At 39.2% G+C, this 23,366-nt stretch overlaps 1 protein-coding gene across 7 annotated transcripts in view; it reads right to left on the bottom strand.

Moving 5' to 3' along the window:
• Positions 1–23,366, bottom strand: part of POLR3C (RNA polymerase III subunit C) — an 866,317-nt gene that overhangs the window by 313,295 nt on the left and 529,656 nt on the right. For all 7 annotated transcript variants that reach the window (XM_044079982.1, XM_044079981.1, XM_044079983.1 and 4 more), the window contains 2 exons: positions 18,809–18,869; positions 11,289–11,439 (listed from right to left, as the gene is read on the bottom strand). In XM_044079982.1, the coding sequence (XP_043935917.1) occupies positions 11,289–11,439; positions 18,809–18,869 (212 nt within the window). The remainder of the gene's footprint in view (positions 1–11,288; positions 11,440–18,808; positions 18,870–23,366) is intronic.

The following is a 23,366-nucleotide window of genomic DNA, read 5'->3' as shown; positions in this document are numbered from 1 at the left end:
TTCAAAATAAAATTGAAACCAGAGATCCCTTCCACCAAGGTACCCTTAGAAAGGAATAGTTAGTTTGATTTAAAAAAATAAGCAAAACATTGGCAAGCTTCAAATCCCCACCACAATTAGTTCTACTGAATTCATGTAAATGTACACCACCACACTATTCCAGCATGTAAACGGCTGCATAGATGCAACTGTACCCTGTAGAAAACAAGCACATGGCAAACCCCAGAAACATACTCACATAGTGGAACTATAATATCAACAACCTTCACAATAAAAAGAAAAAATGTAACCAAAAGTAAGAAGAGAAATTCACAAAATGTTAAGAGTTAATGAAATAAACAAAAAATTCAGGAGTTTAATAACATTCACTCAAGTCAAGCTTGAGGTTAAAATAGCCACCCAACCCTAAGACAATCACAAGATGTTTTTAGTTATGTTCATAATCTCAAAGCACAGCACATCAATGCACTGAGCTGAGCTAATTGTGAACAATGATACCTACACACTGAGACTGAAGACACAGTAAACCTACTAGCCAATAAATTTATCTCCAACTTTACCCCTCTCTCCTCTCCATCTGTTCCTCAAGGTATACTTGAAACTGGCTCACATCCAGTTATAAAACAAGACTAAGTCCTAAGAGTGCGATACAAAGCTAAACATATTGCACAGATGGGTCCTGACAATATCCCTGGATGCATCTTAAATAGCATGAAGCACAGTTTAGCCATATCCCTAACAATACTGTTTAGTTTAAGCCTTTATATAGGTTTTGTACCAAGCAAATGGAGAACCGCTACAGTCATTCCCCGCATAAGGAAGGACCACTCACAGACCCAGGCAACTGTAGACCCACAAGTCTAAGCAGCCTCTTATGGAAAATCATGGAAAGAGTTATCATGGCACTAATTAACAAGGACATAGGAAATCTCCAAACACTGGACCTGTCTCAGTTTGGATTCATCAAGGGCAAGTCATGCTTACTCAATTTGGTGTATTTCTTTGAAAAGATCACCAAAGCAATGGAAGAAAGCAAAATAGTACACACTGCATTCCTCAACCTAGCCAAAGCTTTTGACACAAATCCCCACTCTGGCATAGTAGAAAAGCTAAATAAGTTGGAAATAAACCTCTGTGTCACCCATTGGATTGCCAACTAGCTCACAGATAAGACACTGGAAATCAAACTAGGGGAATTTACCTCCACAGAGACCAGTTACCAGTGGAGTCCTCTAGGGTTTTGTGTTGGGGCCTCTCCTGTTTGGCATCTACTTTTCTGAAGTTAAAGCCAATACCCAAGGGATCTGGCTCTGGGTGACCAAATCTGTAGATGACTACAAGCTAGAAGCAGTCATTGAATCCCCCAGTGCCTTAACCATCCTGCAGGAAGGTTTCTCTCAAAAATATAACTGGAGCCAAAATCAGTGACTGAAACCAAATGCCAAAAATGCATTGTTCTATCCTTTGGGAAGTAATCAATCACAAAAACTACCAAACTGACATTACAGCTGACCCAGTTCAGGATTTCGTAACTTACTTGGACAGTGACCTAACATTTAACCAACATGGGCCCATTGTTGTAAGAAAGTCCTTCTATACTGCACAGCTTAAAGAGAATGTGTCTAGACCTGGGGATATCATTATTAATCTTTACTCAGCCATCATTAGGCCAGTAATTGAGTATAATGCCCCCTTTGGCACATATCTGTCTAGACATGTGCTACAAGTGGAATGCCCACAGAGATACCTTAGTAAAAGGATACAAGACCTAAACAACATGCCCTACATGGAACAACTCAAAGCTCTGTCACTATACTCAGATTTCTATAGAATATATATTTCTATATTTCTTCCTGTATCTGGCATACAAGGTATCTTCTGACCCCATACTGATGGATTTACTGTACATCACCAAGTTGAATGCCATCAAAAATACTCTTACTAGGGATCTAAACCTCTTCTGCAACGTCAACAGAATGGTTTGGAGGGACAGGTATATCTCGCAGAAAGCACAGCTGCTCTAGAACAGACTCCACATCTGTATAAAACAACACTCACCCTTGTCTATATTCAAATACAATTTGGCTCTATGGAAAGGAAAACAAAACATTTACCCCAAGACTGCCTCATCTACTACTAATGAGCAGAGGCAATTCTTACAGGCTTTATGCCTTGCATAGGTCCCCACAAATTATCTACGGTATGATCCCAGTTATCATTAGGGGTGATACATAATTATTGACCACGGGATGGGTAAGGCCAGTTTCTAACCAAATGAGATGGGTTACTACATGAACTGGTGTCAGTCAGGAGAGTATTGGCTAATCCATGAGTGGAATTCACTGACTTTATTAAGAATGCTGTGTACATATAGGGAGTATAAGGTTATGCACTTGGAGGGGGAGGGGAGAGGAAGTCAGGAGATGGACTGGAGAGGGGGCCTGAGTTAGGGTGGATATCTCTGGATAAGAATAAACTTCTGATGAACTGTATGAGAGGAGGAAAGTTAGAGCAGTAGGAGATGTATTTAGGCTTAGTTTTTAGGGGGGTGAGATGGGTGGAGGGCTAGTTTTATCTTCGGTAAGAGGGGGATAGCATCATTAAGTAGGGAGGGAGTTATTAAGAAAGTGTAGGGAGTTTCAAAAGTCCATAAGTGGCTGAGAAAGAGTGGGAGGAAAGCTTATGGGAGATAATTCAGCAGCCTACCTACTTATTTACTTACTTCTAACTTCAGTTCCCTTCTCCCTCACCTCAACCCAGTTAGAGATCTCCCTCGGTGGATTCACAGGTGCTCTTCCCCATTTGTTCACCAGGTGGCACCCTCTCCTTACTATTCTCAATTCCCTACTCCGTTGTACTCTTTCTCTCTCTTAGATTATACAAATCCTACCTTCACTTTTGTTTTCTCTCAATACTTGATTCTAAACTTTGTAGTCATCTCTATTCTGCTTAATCCCCTGCCCACAGTACTTACCTTCTGCATTTCAAAATCCCACTGATAGGTTCTTGCTCTCTTCCTGACTTCCTGGCTCTGCCCGCTCCGTTCGCCCTGCGGGCTCACTCCGCTCCCCTACCCTACCCCCAATTGCCACCCACCCCCAGGACGTCTACATTTATTCCTCCTCTCTCTCCCTCCCCCCTCCTCCAACCAATCCAAACTCTCCCCTGACCATCCCCTTCCTCTCTCTAACCACTCCCCCTATTTCTGTTCAAAACTCCCCTTCTCCTCCACTTACTTACCAACCTCTACCATCATGATGTCTCCTCCTCCCAAAATCCTTCCACTGTCTTGCTTCCTTCTCCTACTTACATCTCTATACCACATCACTTGCTATGCTCATGTCCACCTACTCCCTCCTCCTCCTCTTCCTACTCAGCAACACAACCCTATCTCTCATTACCACAACATATCCGCCTCATTAATTCCTTACTACCCAATACTTTTCATGAAAATTAAACATTTCCCAACCGCAAATATAAACCTTAAATATAAACCACACATCTACCTGCCCCTTCCATCAAAATATAAAACTAATAAACACCTCCCCCATGCAACTATCATTCACTTAGCAGGAGATATTCACCCCAACCCAGGTCCTACATTCCATCCAAAAAATTCTCCCAACAAATATAAGGCATCCTCCAACAAACAACTCAAGTTCCTCTCCATCAATGCCCAAAGCATAAAAACTAAACTATCCCTCTTCCATGCCTGGCTCAACCATAACTCCCCTGATATAGCAGCTATAACTGAAACCTGGCTAAAACCTCATATTAATGACTCTGAATTCCTACCCTCAGGATTCCATTCTCTACGGTCCGATCGACCTAATAAAAGAGATGGTGGTGTTGCTCTAATCTACTCCAACCTCTTGTCCATTACTCCCTACCCAAACCCTATTCCATCATTTAATAACACTGAACTGGTTATCGGCCTTCTAAATATGAACAGCCATAAAAGTATCTGCATCATCTGTCTCTACATCCCTCCAGGCAACAATACTAATACTCTAGAAGACATCCTCTCCTGGACTTCTTCTAATATTAATCTAGAAACCTTCATTTTGGGTGATGTAAATATCGACTGGGGCAAAATCTCTAACCAAAATCCCTCAATAACCATTAACCTATTTCATTTCTCCCAACTCATTAACTCCATAACCAGACCAAACAAAGCAAATCCTCCTGGCTCCATACTTGATTGGATTCTCGTATCTCATCCAAATAAAGTTATAAAATCTGACACTTCTCCAGACCCCTTAGGAGACCATCTCCCTGCCTATGCTATACGAGCTACCTCCTCCCCTCCCCACTCCCACCACTACACTCATACTCTGAACCTCTCTAACTTTAACCCTACTTCCTTCTCTGACTCACTTAAACTCTCCAACTGGAAACCTCTAAAACTATTAACACTAGATGAAGCCGTCCACTACTTTAATTCAACATTCCTAGCCATCCTTAACTCACAAGCCCCAACTAGACTTACAAGAGTTAAAGCTAAAACATCCCCTTGGCTCACCAAAAATACAAAAAAGTTAATGCTCCAAAGAGACAAAACCTGGAAAACTTACCATAAACACAAACAACCTGAAATACTCCTTAAATATAAGCAGTTAAGAAACCTAACCAAAAAACAAATCATAAAAGACAAGAAGTCTTACTACATCCAACTTCAAGAAAACCATGCTAGAAACCCAAAACAATTCTGGAATTCCATCAATTCACTCCTCAGACCAGGTACTAAAAATAACCCCTGTCCAGATACCAGCAAATCCGACCCCGAAATTGCTTCTTTATTTAATTCCTTCTTCACCTCTACCATTGCTGAGCTAACTAAAACATTTCCCAACAATCACCTCTCCCCTGCCACTACTCAGTCTTCATTAAACTGTTCTTACCCCCCCCCCTTTCAAACTGCAACCAGTATCTACCGACCAAATAAAGAAACTCCTTCAAAAACTAAAACCTTGCTCCAATGCCCCCGATAACATCCCATCTGCCTTCCTAAAAATTGCTTCTGACTCTATTGCTCTTCCTATCAGCATCTTCATTAATAGATCATTACTTGAATCCTCGTTCCTTACTATGGCGAGCGCTTACATCCTACCCTCCACAAAGGTGGCAAAACTGTTCTGTCTCAAATTTCCACCCTATAGCCATTCTCTGCCCTATATCCAAAATTCTAGAAAAATGTATCCACCTACAACTCCTGCCATTCCTTACTAAGCACCACCTTCTCTCTCCTACCCAACACGGTTTCCGCCCAGGTCATAGCACAAATACTGCCCTCCTCTCCTTTCTACACTCAGTCAACTCTGCCCGTGACTCCGGTAATTTAGTATCCACTGTCCTACTAGACTTATCTAAAGCTTTTGATACCATCTCTCACACCCACCTTCTAAATCACCTATCTAACCTCAACCTTTGCCCTGAATCCCTTTCCTGGTTCTCCAGCTAGCTTTCTAACAGATCCCAAGCTGTAAAATGGGGTCAAGCCACCTCGACATTTCTTCCGACCCCTACAGGAGTCCCTCAGGGTTCCATACTTGGCCCACTACTATTCAATATCTTCATAAATGATTTCTACAAAGCCATCCCTAACACAAAAATTGTACAATATGCTGACGACTCTACTTTGATATGCTCTGCCCCCAACCTAACAGACCTCCAAGCCCTAACTCAAAGTGCCTTCTCTACCACTGAAAACTGGATGTTACAAAATCACCTCTCCCTAAACGCCAACAAAACTAAAATACTACTTTTCTCTCCATCTAAATCCTCCTCCCTTGACAAAAACTCATTTCAAATTTCCAGCCTTAACAACTCCTCCATCGAGATCGTACCCTCCACCAAACTTCTTGGTGTCACAATCGACGATCAACTAAAATTTAATTCCCACATCCTACTAATCATCAAAAAAACACATATAAAACTGGGTCTACTGTATAGAAACAATCACTTCCTCTCTCTTCATTCTAGACTAACCCTTGCTTCCACCTTCCTCCTTCTAACCCTCCTATACAGTGCCCCCCTGCTCACTAATCTCTCATCCTCTCTTACCACCAAACTAGAGTTATGCTATAACAAAGTTGCTAGATTTGCAACTAACGCCAAATCTTCTTCACATCACTGCTCCTCCCTTCACTCCCTTAAATGGCTTGAACTTCCCAATCAACAACCTCCTCCAACTCACCACAGCCGTCAAGCTGTTTCAAAACCCCTCTAACTGCCCTGCTGTTTTTTACATTCTACTCCCCTATACCCCCCCTAGACCACTTAGATCTTCTCAACAAAACCTAATCACTGTTAATAAACCCCAGCACACTGCTGGCCAGCTTCTCTTATCCTTTACCCTTGCTAAAAAATGGAATGCCCTGCCTTTGTCACTTAGGAAATGTACCAACATAAATAACTTCAAAAAACAGCTTCATTCCTACCTTTTTCAAAACAGAATTTGCAACTGCACTCTTCTGCCTATAAACCCTAAGCTTTCTACTCCATTCGCCCCAGACTAACCTCCTCCTACTCTGCTTCTTATTCCTTTCTAAAGTATTACACTTAGTGAACAACATAGTAAAACATGTATTACTCATGTGATGCCTTTCTTACCAAACTAAAAATTGAAATTGTTGTATTTCTTTCTGTTGTAACTACCTGTTTTTTTTTTTTTTTTTTTTTTTAGTTATTCAGACGACCCATTAACTTTCCATGTTAATTGATGTCATTTTAGTAAACATAATATTTGAACTGCTGAAATTCCTTGTTTTTGGAGCTTTTCTCCCCGGGCCTCCACTGAAAACGGGCTACCAATGCCCAGTGGACCCCCCGGTAATCAAACTGAAATAAATAAATAATTTAGTATGGATAGGTGTGTGAGTAAGAGAAGAGGAGGAGCCGAGACAAAGATGGACAGCATGCTAAGGGTAGGTAAGAAAATATGAGAGGAGAAAGTTTGAGGTAGGATAAACAGAGAAGAGTAGGCAAGGTATTATGTGAAGGTAGAGGGTGAATTAGAAAGGAGAGGCTGGTGTGAGAATGGAACTATAGTTGTGTGAAGTGAGGAAGAGTTTAAACAAATGAGAGAATGTAGGGTAGAATAGCTAGGAAATGGAAATACAGAGTTTGTACTTTGGAGTGAGGGGGTATAGTGCTGTGGGAGGTGCAAGGCGGTGAGTGCACTGTGGAGCTGTAATGTAATCAGTGTCAGTGTGTAGTCGGGGGGAGGGGTTGGGTGGAAGTGCCCTCAGTACCATACCATATTCATCCATATTCAGCAGTACTGTTCATCCTCAGCCCTCAGTACTACACCAAATTCAGCAGTACTGCTCATCCTCAGCACCAAACCATATTCTGTAGTACCGCTCATCCTCAGCACCATAACATATTATTCTGTAACATTATTCTTCCTCAGCCCTCAGTACCATACTACTTTCTGTAGTATTGGTCATTGTCAGCCCTCAGAACCAAACCCTATTCTGTAGTACTGCTCATCCTCAGCCCCCAGTACCATGCCATATTATTCTGTAACACTGCTCATCTTCAGCCCTCAGTAACATACTACTTTCTCTAATACTGCTCATCCTCAGCACCAAACCTTATTCTGTAGTACTGCTCATCCTCAGCCCTCAGTACCAAACCATATTCTGTAGTACTACTCATCCTCAGCCCTCAGTACCATGCCACATTATTCTGTAGCACTGCTCATCCTCAGCCCTCAGTACCAAACCATATTCTGTAGTACTGCTCATCCTCAGCCCTCAGTACCACATCATATTATTCTGTAGTACTGCTCACCCTCAGCCCTCAGTACCACAACATATTATTCTGTAGTACTGCTCATCCTCAGCCACCAGTACCACACCATATTATTATGTAGTACTGCTCATTCTTACCCCCAGTACTACACCATATTATTCTGTAGTACTGCTCACCCTAAGCCCCCAGTACCACATCATATTATTCTGTAGTACTGCTCATCCTTAGTCCTCAGTACCACACCATATTCTGTAGTGCTGCTCATCCTCAGTCCTTAGTACCAAACCATATTCTGTACTACTGTTCATCCTTAGCCCTCAGTACCAAACCATATTATGTAGTACTGCTCATTCTTAGCCCTCAATACCACACCATATTATTCTGTAGTACTGCTCATCCTTAGCCATCAGTACCACACCGTATTATTCTGCAGTAGTGCTCATCCTTAGCCCTCAGTACCACATCATATTATTCTGTAGTACTGCTCATCCTCAGCACCACATCATAATATTCTGTAGTACTGCTCATCCTCAGCCCTCAGTACCACACCATATTATTCTGTAGTACTGTTCATCCTTAGCCCTCAGTACCACACCATATTATTCTGTAGTACTGCTCATCCTTAGCCCTCAGTACCACACCATATTATTCTGTAGTACTGCTCATCCATAGCCCTCAGTACCACATCATATTATTCTGTAGTACTGCTCATCCTCAGCACCACATCATAAGATTCTGTAGTACTGCTCATCCTCAGCCCTCAGTACCACACCATATTATTCTGTAGTACTGCTCATACTTAGCCCTCAGTACCACACCATATTATTATGTAGTAATGCTCATCCTTAGCCCACAGTACCACATCATATTATTCTGTAGTGCTGCTCATCCTTAGCCCTCAGTACCACACCGTATTCTGTAGTACTGCTCATACTTAGCCCTCAGTAAAACACCATATTATTCTGTAGTACTACTCAGACTCTGCCCCCAGTACCACACCATGTTATTCTGTAGTACTGCTCATCCTCAGCCCCCAGTACCACACGAAGGTAGACCTGAAGAAGTGTTTTACGAAAGCGGACAAATAAATTCTGTGTACGCTATTTGGAAGCATCGCTTTTTTGGTCTACCTTTGGTCTACCTTCGTGGCTTTTTATTTTTATTGGTTTCTGGTTGCTTTTATTCCCCAGTACCACACCATGTTATTCTGTAACAGTGCTCATCCTCAGCCCCAGTACAACACCATATTATTCTGTAGTACTGCTCATCCTCAGCCCCCAGTACCACACCATGTTATTCTGTAGTACTGCTCATCCTCAGCCCGCAGTACCACACCATGTTATTCTGTAATACTGCTCATCCTCAGCCCGCAGTACCACACCATAATATTCTGTAGTACTTCTCATCCTCAGCCCCCAGTACCACACCATGTTATTCTGTAGTATTGCCCATCCTCAGCCACCAGTACCATATCACATTAGTCTGTAGTACTGTTCATCCTCAGCCCCCAGTACCACACAATATTATTCTGTAGTACTGTTCATCCTTAGACCGCAGTACCACACCATATTCTGTAGTGCTGCTCATCCTCAGCCCTCAGTACCAAACCATATTCTGTAGTGCTGCTCATCCTCAGCCCTCAGTACCACACCATATTATTCTGTTGTACTGCTCACCCTCAGTAACACATCAAATTATTCTGTAGTACTGCTCATCCTTAGCCCACAGTACCACACCATATTATTCTGTAGTACTGCTCGTTAGCCCTGAGTACCAAAACATATTATTCTGCAGTACTGCTCATCCTTCAGCACCACATCATAATATTCTGTAGTACTGCTCATCCTCAGCCCTCAGTAGCACACCATATTATTCTGTAGTACTGCTCATCGTTAGCCCTTAGTACCAAAACATATTATTCTGTAGTACTGCTCATCCTCAGCACACCATATTATTCTGTAGTACTGCTCATCCTCAACCCCCAGTTCCACACCATGTTATTCTGTAGTACAGCTTATCCTCAGCCCCCAGTACCACACCATGTTATTCTGTAGTACTGCTCATCCTAAGCCCCCAGTACCACAACATGTTATTCTGTAGTACTGCTCACCTCAGCCCCCAGTACCACATCATATTATTCTGTAAGTACTGCTCATCCTCAGCCCCCAGTATCACACCAGATTCTGTAGTGCTGCTCATCTTCAGTACCAAACCATATTCTGTAGTACTGCTCATCCTTATCCCTCAGTACCACACCATATTATTCTGTAGTACTGCTCATCCTTAGCCCTCCGTACCACACCATATTATTCTGTATTACTGCTCATCCACAGCCCACAGTACCACACCATATTATTCTGTAGCACTGCTCATCCTCAGCCCCCAGTACCACACCATATTATTCTGTAGTACTGCTCATCCTTAGCCCTCAGTAACACACCATATTATTCTATAGTACTGCTCATCCTCAGCCCCCAGTACCACACCATATTATTCGGTAGTACTGCTCATCCTCAGCCCTCAGTACCACATCTTATTATTCTGTAGTACTGCTCATCTTTAGCCCTCAGTATCACACCGTATTCTGTAGTACTACCCATCCTTAGCCCTCAGTACCAAACCATATTATTCTGTAGTACTGCTCAACCTCAGCCCCCAGTACCACACCATGTTATTCTGTAGTACTGCTCATCCTCAGCCCACAGTACCACACCATGTTATTCTGTAGTACTGTTCATCCTCAGCCCCCAGTTCCACACCATGTTATTCTGTAGTACTGCTCATCCTCAGCCCCCAGTACCACATCATATTATTCTGTAGTACTGCTCATCCTCAGCCCCCAGTACCACACCAGATTCTGTAGTGCTGCTCATCCTCAGCACCAAACCATATTCTGTAGTACTGCTCATCCTTAGCCCTCAGTACCACACCATATTATTCTGTAGCACTGCTCATCCTTAGCCCTCAGTACCACATCATATTATTCTGTAGTACTGTTCATCCTTAGCCCTCAGTACCACACCATATTATTCTGTAGTACTGCTCATCCTTAGCCCTCAGTGCCACATCATATTACTCTGTAGTACTACTCATCCTCAACCCCCAGTACCACACCATATTATTCTGTAGTACTGCTCATCCTCAGCCCCCAGTACCACATCATGCTCAACAGCACTGATCACTCCTTCAGTAACATCAGATGTCATCAGTCAATTAAACACACAACTCATCTCAAAATCAAGCAATAATGCAGGAAACTGAAGCAATGACTTTATAGAAACATAGGTACTTTCATCCAAGCATAACAACATTCTGTGGGATTCATTAACATTCTTAATCCAGTTTCAATGAAGACACAGAGTTGCCCTTAAGTGGTAAAACATCTGTTTAAATAACTGCATTTAAATAATTTACCCAATTCCTGCAGAAAATGAACGTTCGGCTTTTAAACTCAGTTCTGGATACAACTTAAAATACTTCTTGCAAAAAGGCTTATTTACAAATGAATATACTAAAAAGCAAGGTGCTACCTGAAGGGACACAAGGTTTTGAGACAGTAAGGTATACAACATGTCTTTGGCCTCCTTTGCTGGGATCATTGCAAAGTCCTCCACCTGCTTCTGTTCCAAATGTCTTTTACGCAACAGCAGTCGGAATATACGAGCAGATCGTGAGCCAAATCTAAAGAAGATGATCAATAATAAGGTGTTAAAATACCACAAAGACATAATGCTATCTTTTCCACAACACAGTTTTGTATACTTAACTACCAGTTTCCACATTTCAGCTGCTCTTTCAAGTCACTATATTCAATTCCTCTTGTCATGTCGGTCTTCTCTAATTCTTGTACGTTATGATTAACTACACAAAGAATTTTCCATTCCTGATTCTGTACTCAGAGAAAGAACACTATTTACTTATTTATTTGACATTTGTTAACTGGGTTGGTCCAACTGAGCCAAAAGCCCATTTTCAGTGGAGACCCGAGGAGAAAAGCTCCACAGACATATACCATTATGTAACAAAGCCAAGTAAAAAAATAAAAATAAAACAATGGTACGAATAATCAAACAGTAGTACAATTTAAAAATATGAGTAGTCCACAAAAAAAAAAAAAATAATAGTTATAATTATGATAAATACTATAGATGAACATATGTGGAATAAATTTTGCAAGATGTTATACATGTGGAATAGAAGGTAAAGATGTTTAAGCAATTAACATCATAGAAGTGATTAGAAGATTGAAAAAGTAGTAAAGAGGTAAGGGTTTATTTAGGGTCTTGACTGGGGCATATCCAAGACTTGGACAGATAATTTTTTATTTTTTGAAACAAGTGGAGTGTATAGTGCTTCTTAAGTGAGAGTTTATTCCAATTATGATATACTGAACATCTGTATAATACTTTCCCAGTAGTTTTATTGGGTTTGTGTTTCTGAAGAAGGAGTTAGCCTGTACTATGGGGTGGCCTTGTAGGGTATAGTAGGTTACAAGATTTGCAAGGGAGGGACAGGCTGAGGGTTTATTGAATAGGAAGTGAGTTATATGAAGTTGTGGGAGTTGAAGTTGATGGGTGAATTCGAGTCACTGTAGTTTATTGAGTGGTAGGCAGTGGTGAGAGGTGTGTGGTAAGTTTGCAGCGAATTTTGCAATTTTATTGTATGTCTGTCCAAGTTTAATAATTAAGGAAGACTGAAAGCTTGTAAGGATGGGGGCAGCATAGAAAAGGCTAGGAAATAAATAAGGCTGAGCTAGGGAGATTCTGGAGTCATGAGTTAAGAATTCTTTATTCCTATAGAGTAGAACCAGTTTTTGGGGTTTTTTTTTTTGATGGATTGGTGGACATGGAGGTCAAATTTTAATTGATCATCTATAATCTTTCCAAGTACATTCAACATTAATGATAGTTTTATTTAAGGAGGAGATAGCAAAGGTGGGTTTAAGATGAGAGTAATTTGGGGAGAAAGAGTAGAAGTTTGGTCGTTTTAGGGTTTAAAATACGCTGATTGTTGGTGAGCCATCTTTCAACACAGAAAAAAAAAAGTCTCGGGTAAGAGTGTGAAGTTAAGAGATACTATCAGAGGAAATAAGAGCAGAATCATCAGCATACTGAATAAGAGAGGAATGGCAGCAGGAGGTTTGGAGGTCATTGGTGAAAATGTTGAACAGGTCCAAGGATTAAGCCCTGGGGAACACCTGTACGGATAAGGCAGGAGGAGTAGGAGGAATGCCATCTGACAGATTGCATTCTATTTGAAAATAAAATTTGACAGCTTTTTGAGTTGTTTAAAAAATCAACCTATTTAAGTCATGCAAAAAGTCACCATATTCTACCTTCTGAAATGTTCCATTTGTTTATATCTAATATCTCCTGCTGTGGATTAAGGACAGGAAAAGCAGCACATAAAAATGAACAGATGATGACTCTAGGCATCAAACGGATAGGGCAATAAACTCTGTTATAACACTTAGGTTTCAATCCTTTGACAGGAAGCAGGATGGCAAAAATGTAGTCTCTGGAAATTATGTAAGACTTACGAGATCACACAGGAGTCGTATCAGGGATGCTTGACAACTGATTTGCTCCATTCAGTGGAGGTGTTGTACAGGAATTCTGCCTTCCTGGAAATCACCAGTACAGAGTCAGGAGACCTTCATGCATCTGTGATAGCATTCTTGATAACCGGTTCTAAGGGTGGGAAATCCCAAGGCTGATTTCAGCTGCTTTTTTCAGATATAGGATCTGTAGCTCAGGCTCTCCCCTTTACCCATAATCCCCTCTCATCCCCAACATTATCTCAAATTAAATTATTCTGTAATTCCCTGAAAAAAATAAGTAACTTATAAAATAAAAATATATATCATTACAGAAAGAATGGGATAGTATCACATGACTGACTGGAAAAAAATCTGCTCTGGAGCTGCAAGAGTATGAGATCCTATACCAATAGCAGTCGTACAGTCATACCAGAAGCCAAAGGGGAAAAAAATCATGAAATGGGAAGGATGTCAACAGACAATACAGACCTATCATTATTGTAAGTACATAACCTTTGTATCTGATGATGTTTTTTTCCATCTATTCCCCAGCTGATGAGATAGAGTCCCCAAGTACTTAGCTCCAAGGATGATCTCATGGAGGTTCCAGATTATAACAGAAACTGAAAACCACCATATCTCTGGAAAACAAATCCAATTTGTAATGGGAAATGAAAGCATGAAGACTGGACTAGGTGGCAGTAGTACAAATGCCATCAGTCGTGGCCCTAGTAAAAAAAGGCTGAAGATGTGGAAATAACTGTTCTTGAGTAAGCTGTTGGCAGCTCAGGTAAAGCCAAACCTTTCTGCTTACATTCATAGGATATACAGCGAATCAACCATCTAGCCAAAGTAACCTTTGAAATACCTTGATCCAGCCTGACTTTAGAAAATGAAACAATTAAGCTAACATCCTGAAAGGTTTGGTTCATTGAAAGCAGAAATGTAATTGTGCACATCCAATAAATTGTGTATTCCTCTTTATTCGAGAAATCTGGAAAGAAGATTGGTAGATTAATATTTTGATTAAATGAACTCTGTGAAGCTACTTTACGCAAAAATAAGAGGTTGGTGCATAAAGAAACCCTGTCCTTGTGGAAGATAATATATGGAGGTTGACAAGACATTGCTTGGAGCTCGGACACCCTCCTAGCCAGAGAAACTGCTTTCAGGAAAGGTTTTCCAAGTCAAAAATGTTAAGACCCATCAGTTGAGGAATGGACGGAAAAGACATCATCAGATACCAAAGCTTTTCTGCCTGCCTGCTCATATACACTGTACCAGATATGAAATTAAATGAACATTTGGCAAGGTCTCACTAAAATGAGGTGGTCACTGAGTGGTGTAGTTGGGAGGATGAGGGTGACTCACTGCCCTTATTTGTCTCTGACAATGGCCTCATGATTTCTGCCTCCTCACAGGAGTCAGAGAAGTCGCGCATACAACCATTGCCTCCATGTATAGGAGCACTTTTCAAAGCCTTCTGTATAACCAACATATGATAAGTCTTAGAAAAAATTTGACCAGTATATGTAACAAAATGGTGCATAAGGGAGAAAGGCCAGTGCTGGGTTCAGCACTGGCACCAGGCACCATAACCTCTAGGTGTACAGTCTTGTACTACGAACTCAAACTGTCACCAAACAAAACTTGTACTTGACGGCTATGCCTTGAGCTGTGAGATTCCTGTAATGGGACAACTTAATGCAACTCTCAACCACAGCCAGATGGCTGGCCTATTCCGCCTACAGGGAGCACTTGGAAGACCCCAGCTTTGAATATAAATAATCAAAAGCAAATCTGCTAGAAACACCAGCCCAAAACAACTGCCATGAGCCAAGACGTAATTCCAGATCCTTTAAATCTTAAAACAGACTAAATTCAGCACTTTTGTCCTAAAGAAAATAAGACAAAATTAAAAAGAAAAGTTGAAAGACACTTGATACATAAACCTCTTCACATGGTGGCTCCTTAAACCAATCACATTAAAGCCACAAATTGAATCATACATACATAAATGAATATATAAATGAATAAATAAAAAATGAGCCCAGCAAGAACTAATAAACTCTAATTCCACAGAATACCTTAACTTATAGGGGCCATTACACTGTGTTGCACATAAGGCAAAAGTTTTCTTCTTTAATTTTATCTCAAAACTGAAAAAAATATATAAACATCATATAAGATAATGTGAATAAAGTATTAACATTTTTCACTACAATAAGTTGATGTAAAAAAAAGTATAGGTATATATATATATATATATATATATATATATATATATATATAATGTCTTAAAAATGCACCTAATAAAAACTAGAGACATACAAATGCTCAGGGTGTCTACAATAAAGTCCTTTGTATATAAAAACATGTTTTTAATTATAAAACCTATGAATATCAAAACATGACTTAAAATGTAATTGTAAAGAGATCATCCATCGTTCAGAACAAGCAGTTTCATTAACAACTATTAAAGTTCAACTGCCTTCAATTTCAGAACACTATTGATGGAGACATAATCATTCAATCTGGGGGTTTGTCAGCATTCAGCCTTAACCACTGTAGCTCTCTATATTCCAAGAGAGTTTCCCATGGACCACCCATTGGGTTTTTGGGAACCTGTTCCAAGACCACAAATTTGAAAGTGTTGTGTTTAGGGTGTGCCTTCAGATATTCAACAAAGGCATTACTTTCATTTTCATTACACTTCCTTAAATTATAATAACGTTCACAATTCCTTTTATTTAAAGCTCTTTTAATTTTCCCAAAGTAAAAAGCATCACAGTCATCACACAGGCCAATACAGACTATCCCTTTGGAAGATTACTATTATAAGCAAAGTTAATAGTACAATCACAGATATTAATAGTGTTTCCAAACAAAATATGGCTACATCGGTTACAGTGTCCACATCTATTAATGCTGATCTTCAGCATACTGTCAAGAATGGTCTCATGCACCTTATTATTTTACTCTTGTTATTGTATTCCAAACTATTTTTGAGACTAAAACCCCTCTTATATACAATCGTTGGATCCATACCCATAATGTTGAGCACATCCTGGTCAAACCTGAAAATATTCCAGTTTTGAAGGATCTTCCTTATGTTGAGGCAATCTGAAAAATACTTGGCCCCCCTCACTTTGAGCCATAGTACTGTCATGATTTTTGTTCGTAAAATCATTACCTAATAGGACTTTAAATTTAACATGCCTAGCATTCTTAACCTCACACCTCAAGTCATTAATTAATTTACATGGATATGCTCTCTTCAAAAACATATTAACTAAAACATCACATTGAGATTCAAATTCCAGGTTATCAAATGCCATTCTGGCTAGCCTCACAAACTGTCCTTTCACCAAATCTATTTTTGGTGAAAGAGCTGACCACTATTAAAGTGCAAGTACAAGTTTGAAAAGATAGATTTCCTACAGATATTGGAGGAGAAACCTTCAATGTTAACTTTTTTGCTAATCAGGACATCCAGGTAGTTGATACTCTCAGAGGACAGTGGTATGTTAAGCTTTAAAAACTCTGTGGTGGAATTAATATAATTGAAAAATTCCTCCAGAACTTCTAAGGATCCCTTCCAAAGTATGAATATATCATCCAAAACGTGGACATAAAGGTCCCATAAATTCTTGTATCTGGAATTAAGAACAGATTTTCTTCTCCCAGATGAGCATAACCATGTTAGCATAAACTGGGCATAGATAGCCCGCCATGGTTATCCCCCTGTTTTGTTTGAAAAGTTCACCTTCAAAATGAACAACATTATTTTTAAGTGCAAGATTCATCATTTTAACAATAAGACAAACTTCTTTGTTGGTTAAAAACTCGAGTGAGGAAAATATATCAAAAAAGAAGTCAAGACATTCCTGGTGAGGTATCACAGAGAATAGATCAATAATATCTATAATCACCAAAGTAATGACTCTACCAAAAAAGTCTTTTTTGATCCTTGGCCTACATGGAACACTTGGAAGATCACAGCTTTGAATATCTCAACTCTTTACCAACTGAATCACTGCAGTCAGGCTGTTTAGTCCCCAGCTCCAGACAATCAAATGGGAGTTTGGCAGTACCAGCACTTCAAAATATATGCCGCAAAGTTAGAAGCAAGTGGATGTGACTCCTTCAGGACTTTCACATTTTGCCAATATGGATAAATAGCACAGACTGAAATCCCCACATGTTAAGAATGAGCTCATCACCTGCAAAGTCCGAAAGGCCCTTTTATCAATGACTTGCATTTAGCTCCAGAAAGGTTATATCAGGATCCACCTTCAGAGCTTCAGTCCTTGTGGTGATACCTGAATAATGTCTGAAGATGTCTGAGGTGTGTGATGGAACCTCCAGGTGATCCAAGTGCAAGAAGCTCCCAACTACAGCCATTCTTATTCTGGTAAAATATGCCAGAAGTTTTACTTTCAGGCTTCAAGTGGATTAGCACGGTTGAGCGTCTATTGCTTGTGAATATGCCCAACTCTGTGCTCCTCCCAAGACAGAGAATACAGGCATTACAAGAGCAGTTCTTAACTAATAACATGACAATCAGATGTATGAAACACAAACTTTTATTAACAAAAACTAATATCTTCTAGGTTGTGCAAGTGGCAAAAAAAAAAATTGTGGATGTTTGGCACATAAATGTAGTCATCAAGTAATGGCACAGTGTATTCTAGCAATGGGTGTGGCCCCTTCCAAAAACATTTGCTTAATACTGACTGGAACTGACTACTATCCGTTGCACATCGCCTACTCAGAGGTGATTTCTGCCTAACATACAAAGCTATGTCAAACCCAGAGCTGTTGGACATGCTCCACTTAAAGAAATCCCAATCTCTCCGAGCTACATGCTCTAGGGACCTAAACCTTATCACCACAATAAAAAGAACATGCCGGAGGGATAGATTCCTGTCCCAGAGGCTTCCCATACTCTGGAATAAACTACCTATCTATATCAAACAAAGCTCCTCATTAGCACTCTTCAAAAAAAATCTTGATGATTGGATGGAAAATAGGAAATTCACCCCGGGGATCACCTCTGTGGCTCTGCTCGACAGTGGCACAGGAAAATAATTTTCTTGGGTGGCAAAAACCAGGGTACCTTTCTGGCTGGGCTTGTATAGGCCCCAGGGCCGATAGCCTAGTACCTACCTATGAACCTATGGAAGAAGGGATGAATCCAACCAAAGGCCCCATCAAGGAAGGTCCTCAATGTCAGATCATGGACATCACATTACATACATGCTTGCCTGGAGAAGTAAATATTTAGCCTACCTATTCTGCACTTTCACTGCGTTTAACATTCACACCTAGCACAGGGCCACATAACTACCTAGCACACAGCACTACAGATAGTGTGACACCTAAAAGGAACTTTACATGAATATATATTTGCACACTATATTCACTTATACATGCTTTATGGAAGAAGGGACAACAAAGGATAAAAAGTAATCACATCAAGATGACACTTTTACTATGCAAATAACTTACCTTTCCTGTACTACAGATTCCAATGTTGCTCTTGCCAAAGAAGCAAGGGCTTTGTGAAGATCGTTGCACGCAAAAGTTAAGGAGTATAATCTGAAATACTTAAGTATAGTTCTAAGTAAAACTTCAACAGCAGTTTTCAGAAGTTGCATCACTGTTCAGGTGATAAAATGGAGAAATCTGTTACCAGGTAGAAATGGTTATTAAGGAGCAATTGCAACCAAATACCTAAAGGTTGCTAATGTATTTAACTAGTGTCCAAACAATACGATTTGTGGCCTGAGTTACAGAAAGCAACAATAAGGAATGTCACAGAAAATAATAGAATTTAGGTTTAAATACAGACTTCTAACAAACTTAAGTACAATACTGCATACCACAGAACAGTGCCAAAGTTAAGAAAACACTCTTACTGGAACTTGCCAACCAAAAGTTATTAGATAAGCCAAATAGGTTGAAATCCTAGAAAGACAGATAGACAGCCAAAGTATTTCAGGTGATGTAGAAACCATTATAATTTGACAAACGCTGCTATGCCTACAATATCTGCAAAAGTCTGGGCCCCTTAATCCAAAACAATTACCATAGAATGTCTATCTCTAAAGCTGACTTTAGGGGTAGAATGCAAACCTAATACAAATCCAGAGTAAGACATTAACTGCCTCAAGTAATCTGAATATGAAAATAATTTTTAATAATCCAAGGCTTAAAAGATCATGATTAAAAGCAAAGGCACCTTTCTTCTCAAACCAAAAAGTGTTTGCATGCATCTCTATGCTTATCACTTTTTTGTATAAAAGAACAGTACGTTTTGAAGCTTTTAATAAAATATTGACTTAAATAGTGCTTCCGAATGCAGAAGACTGAAGTAGTAAACTATGTTCACAAAATTAACATTCATGGAAGGGCAGGTGGTAGTTACGTAATTCTGGGTGCAGTTCTAACAATGCTGGATTAACGTAGGTAAGTAATTGCAAATTAGTGATGTAATCACCAAAATGTAAACTATTTGGCATAAAACTATATCATTAGCTTTTTCTGCAAACTGTTAAATTAACAGTTTGACAATTGCTTCACTAATTTACAATTACTTACCTATACTAATTAGTGATATTTTATTTGAGGGCATCACCAGATGCGCAGTAGCAAGCCCCGCCCAAAACCCGCCCCCGTGCTATTTCGTAATCGGGCACTACTGAATATGCATTCCCTCAATAGCGACACTAGCATATGTTTCTAGTATGTAGAATCTAACTTCCAATAAACCAATATAGTTTATATAGCTATGTTGTTTGATACTTTATACTATGCAATGTTACTGATGGTTCTAATTCTTAAAGACTATCTTACAGTGCTGACTTTATTGTATCTCCAAGTAAAATATCACCATAAATTTGTTTAAGAGCAATATTTAAAAATCGTCATTATTTTGGATGGCCTTCGTCCCACTTTTATTTATGGCTTTGTCCAGATTTCTTGCTCTAAAAGGTTGAGCGGTATGCGTGTCATTTATTGACTTCAACTCTCAATGGTTTGCAGAAAAACCACAAATTCTGAGGAAAAGACCAAAAATAGGCAGAAATCTGGACAGTTGGGAAGTACGAGTCCACTACGAAAACACATGGGAAGGTGCAGTGACTATGACAATCCAGTACAATAGGGGTTGCTACCCATGTTCCAAGAAAGTGTTACAACTTTTGAAGTAATTTATTTTTCTGTCAGCGTTTTTTATGCGTCGTAGCAAACGTCACAAAAGTATTGAGTGCAACTTTGCTCTCACTTTTATAAAACTAGGAACAAGCGTAAAGGGGGCAGACTTCTTTCTAGGAACATGGACGATGATCATCATTTGTATTTAGTTTGTTTGTGTAGCAGTCGTGGATTTAATTCACATATGATTTTTTGTTGTTTGTTTTGCAATGTGTTTGGTTTTTGCTTCTTTTTTTTATACCGCTTGGTGATATGATTTTTTTAACGGAATTAGACACGCACGTTAGCAACTTAACATTGTCATAGCATCATCATGCACTCCGCTCTTCTCTCCCTTTAGTGAATTCTACTGAAAAACCTGTTAGTCTATCAAGTTTCTTACGTTTTCAAGACCAGCCTTTCAAAACTGTCACTATTTTTGTGCCTTTCTTTCTCCCACCCCCAACTATATTTGGCTCTGTCCAAATATTTTTGCTCTAAAAGATTGCAAAATTGATTATTGATTGGGACATTTTCCCCTTATTCATTTCGGTAAGGGTGGAGGAACTGTAGAAGATGGGGTTGCATTCTGTTAGCTTTGTAGTATGGTACTTTTTCTTTTCTCTCTCACTGGCTTAAAGTAACTTCTTTAATAGCCGCTCAAATTAACCTTAATCTGTAAGAGGAGAAACTAGGGCTGTCAGCTGATTAGAACGTCATGTCAATCATGGCTCATTACATATGCAGACCTGGTCGTCAATCATTTGTGACATGCCCACTTCTGTGTGAAATTCAAGGCGAGGCCTTCAAGTACAATATCGTCCACTAATCCAGCTTTTTAGAGCTGCACCCGAAATGACGTAACCATCCCTCTCCTCCCATGAATATTAATGCTGTAAACACCACTTAGTACATTTAGTCTTCCACATTCAAAAGGAGCATTTAAAAATTAATATTCTACTAAAGACTTCAAAATGCACTTTTTTTGTTTTCATACAAAAGAGTGTTTGCAAGTATAAAGATGTGTCTGAACACTTTTTTGCTTGAAAAGTAGACTGTTTTGCCGATTTAAACATGATCTTTAAAGCTGCACCAGACTTTTGAAATTAAATGAGCAATAAACTGCAGATGTAGAACAATATGTAGAGCAAAACGGAAACAGAATGTATGTGATTGCATCTTCAAAGGATGGGTCAGACATGGGAGTCCGTCTTGGGGTGAATTTCCCATTACCCATCCAGTAAACAAGGTTTTACTTGAAAAGGGGTCACGGATGAACTCTGCTTCATGTGGATGGGGAGCCTGTTCCATAGTGCAGGGATCCTCTGAGGCACATATTGGTCACTCCAACTTTTTTTTTCCATTTTCAAGAAAACACATACATTCAGAAATCAGAAGTAGAAGGAAGAATATGCAGAGTCTCACCCAAGCACATTACATAAGAAAAAATACACCTTAGGTTCATAGGTTTATACTAGGCTATAAACCCACAGGGTCTTTATAAGCCTAGCCATGCAATCCAACCCAGTTTTTATCCTATAGTACACTGGATGCCAATATGGTGGTGGTCACTAATATTCAAGCAGATTAAATATTTAAACTACTTTCATGATGTAAAATTTTAAATGGTGGTTTTAATGAACTGTAAGTTGTCTGAAGAAGGGTTAACAACCTGAAAGTGCTTACACTGTGTTTTAATAAATATTATCTTTACTGCAGAGTGGTGGTTCGGATATTTTTTCTTTGTGTATTGTTCTTGGACTTCTGAACCTATGGTATGAAGGCTCCTTCTGTTTTTTTTTTTTAAATTTGATAAATTAGGTCCACCATAAAGCAGGAGGCCTATATTTTACTGTTTACCTAAAGTTCATAAAAATACACATAATCCCCTGGGCAAACCTATAATATCTTTGTGTGGAACTCTTTTAGAAAATGTTGGTAGAGTAGTTAATAATTGCCTGCTTCCTTATGTTTTGAAATTACCTTCTTATGACAAGGATTTGATTGACTTATTAAAATTGGGTAATATTATTTGGATGGAAGACAAATACTGGAGTGTTCTGGATGTACATAGTTTATATACCAGCATACGACAAAGATGGGTTACAAGCTATCCAGTATTTTATGGAGCAGTGTCCATGTATGCTTTAGAACAAATTTATTTTTGTTTGCAGATTTTTTTTTTATGTTTGTTGGCATCATTTTACACAGTTAGTAGATACTGATATGGGGGCATCATATGTACTGGTTCTACTAATTTATTTATGGGTTTATTTCAAATTAATTTTATTTATAATATATTTTACAAGATTATATTAAATATTATAGGTATATTGATGATTTTTTTTTTTATGTTAAGGGGACAGGGAATTTGTTGATATATTAATTTCTCATTTAAATAATAATGGTTTGAATTAAAAAAAAAATTAAGTCATACTTGTCATCAACCAGTTAATTTTTTAGATATTACATTTTTTTGCTGTGGATGGTAAAGTGCATACTAAGTTGTATCATAAATCTAAAGGGCTTACAGATTATGAAAATGCCAATAGTTTTTACCCCACTCGTATTATAGATTCTTTGCCATATGGGGAAATGTTAAGAGCAAGATGGCGTGTTAACAAATGTTTGTTTGTAATTAATGTAGAGCTTTTCACCCCGGGCCTAAATAAATATACAAGTTAAAATTCTGACTCATCAAGAAGCTTTAGGCATTAATTTTTCAGACTGCAATAGAAGACAAAAATCAAATGTTAATAACAATATGGGCAAAAAAAAAATTCTTGTTACTGAATTTAATATTCTTTCTGATGACACAGGTATTTTGGTTAGGATGTATTGGTCTATTATTTGCAGTGATGCTCTGATGTCC

Source organism: Protopterus annectens, chromosome 8.part0, assembly GCF_019279795.1.
Source record: "Protopterus annectens isolate FY-2018-M chromosome 8.part0, PAN1.0, whole genome shotgun sequence".
Lineage (NCBI taxonomy): Eukaryota > Metazoa > Chordata > Ceratodontiformes > Protopteridae > Protopterus > Protopterus annectens.
The sequence above is the reverse complement of the archived record's forward strand: the minus strand, read 5'-3'. Positions and strand labels throughout refer to the sequence as shown.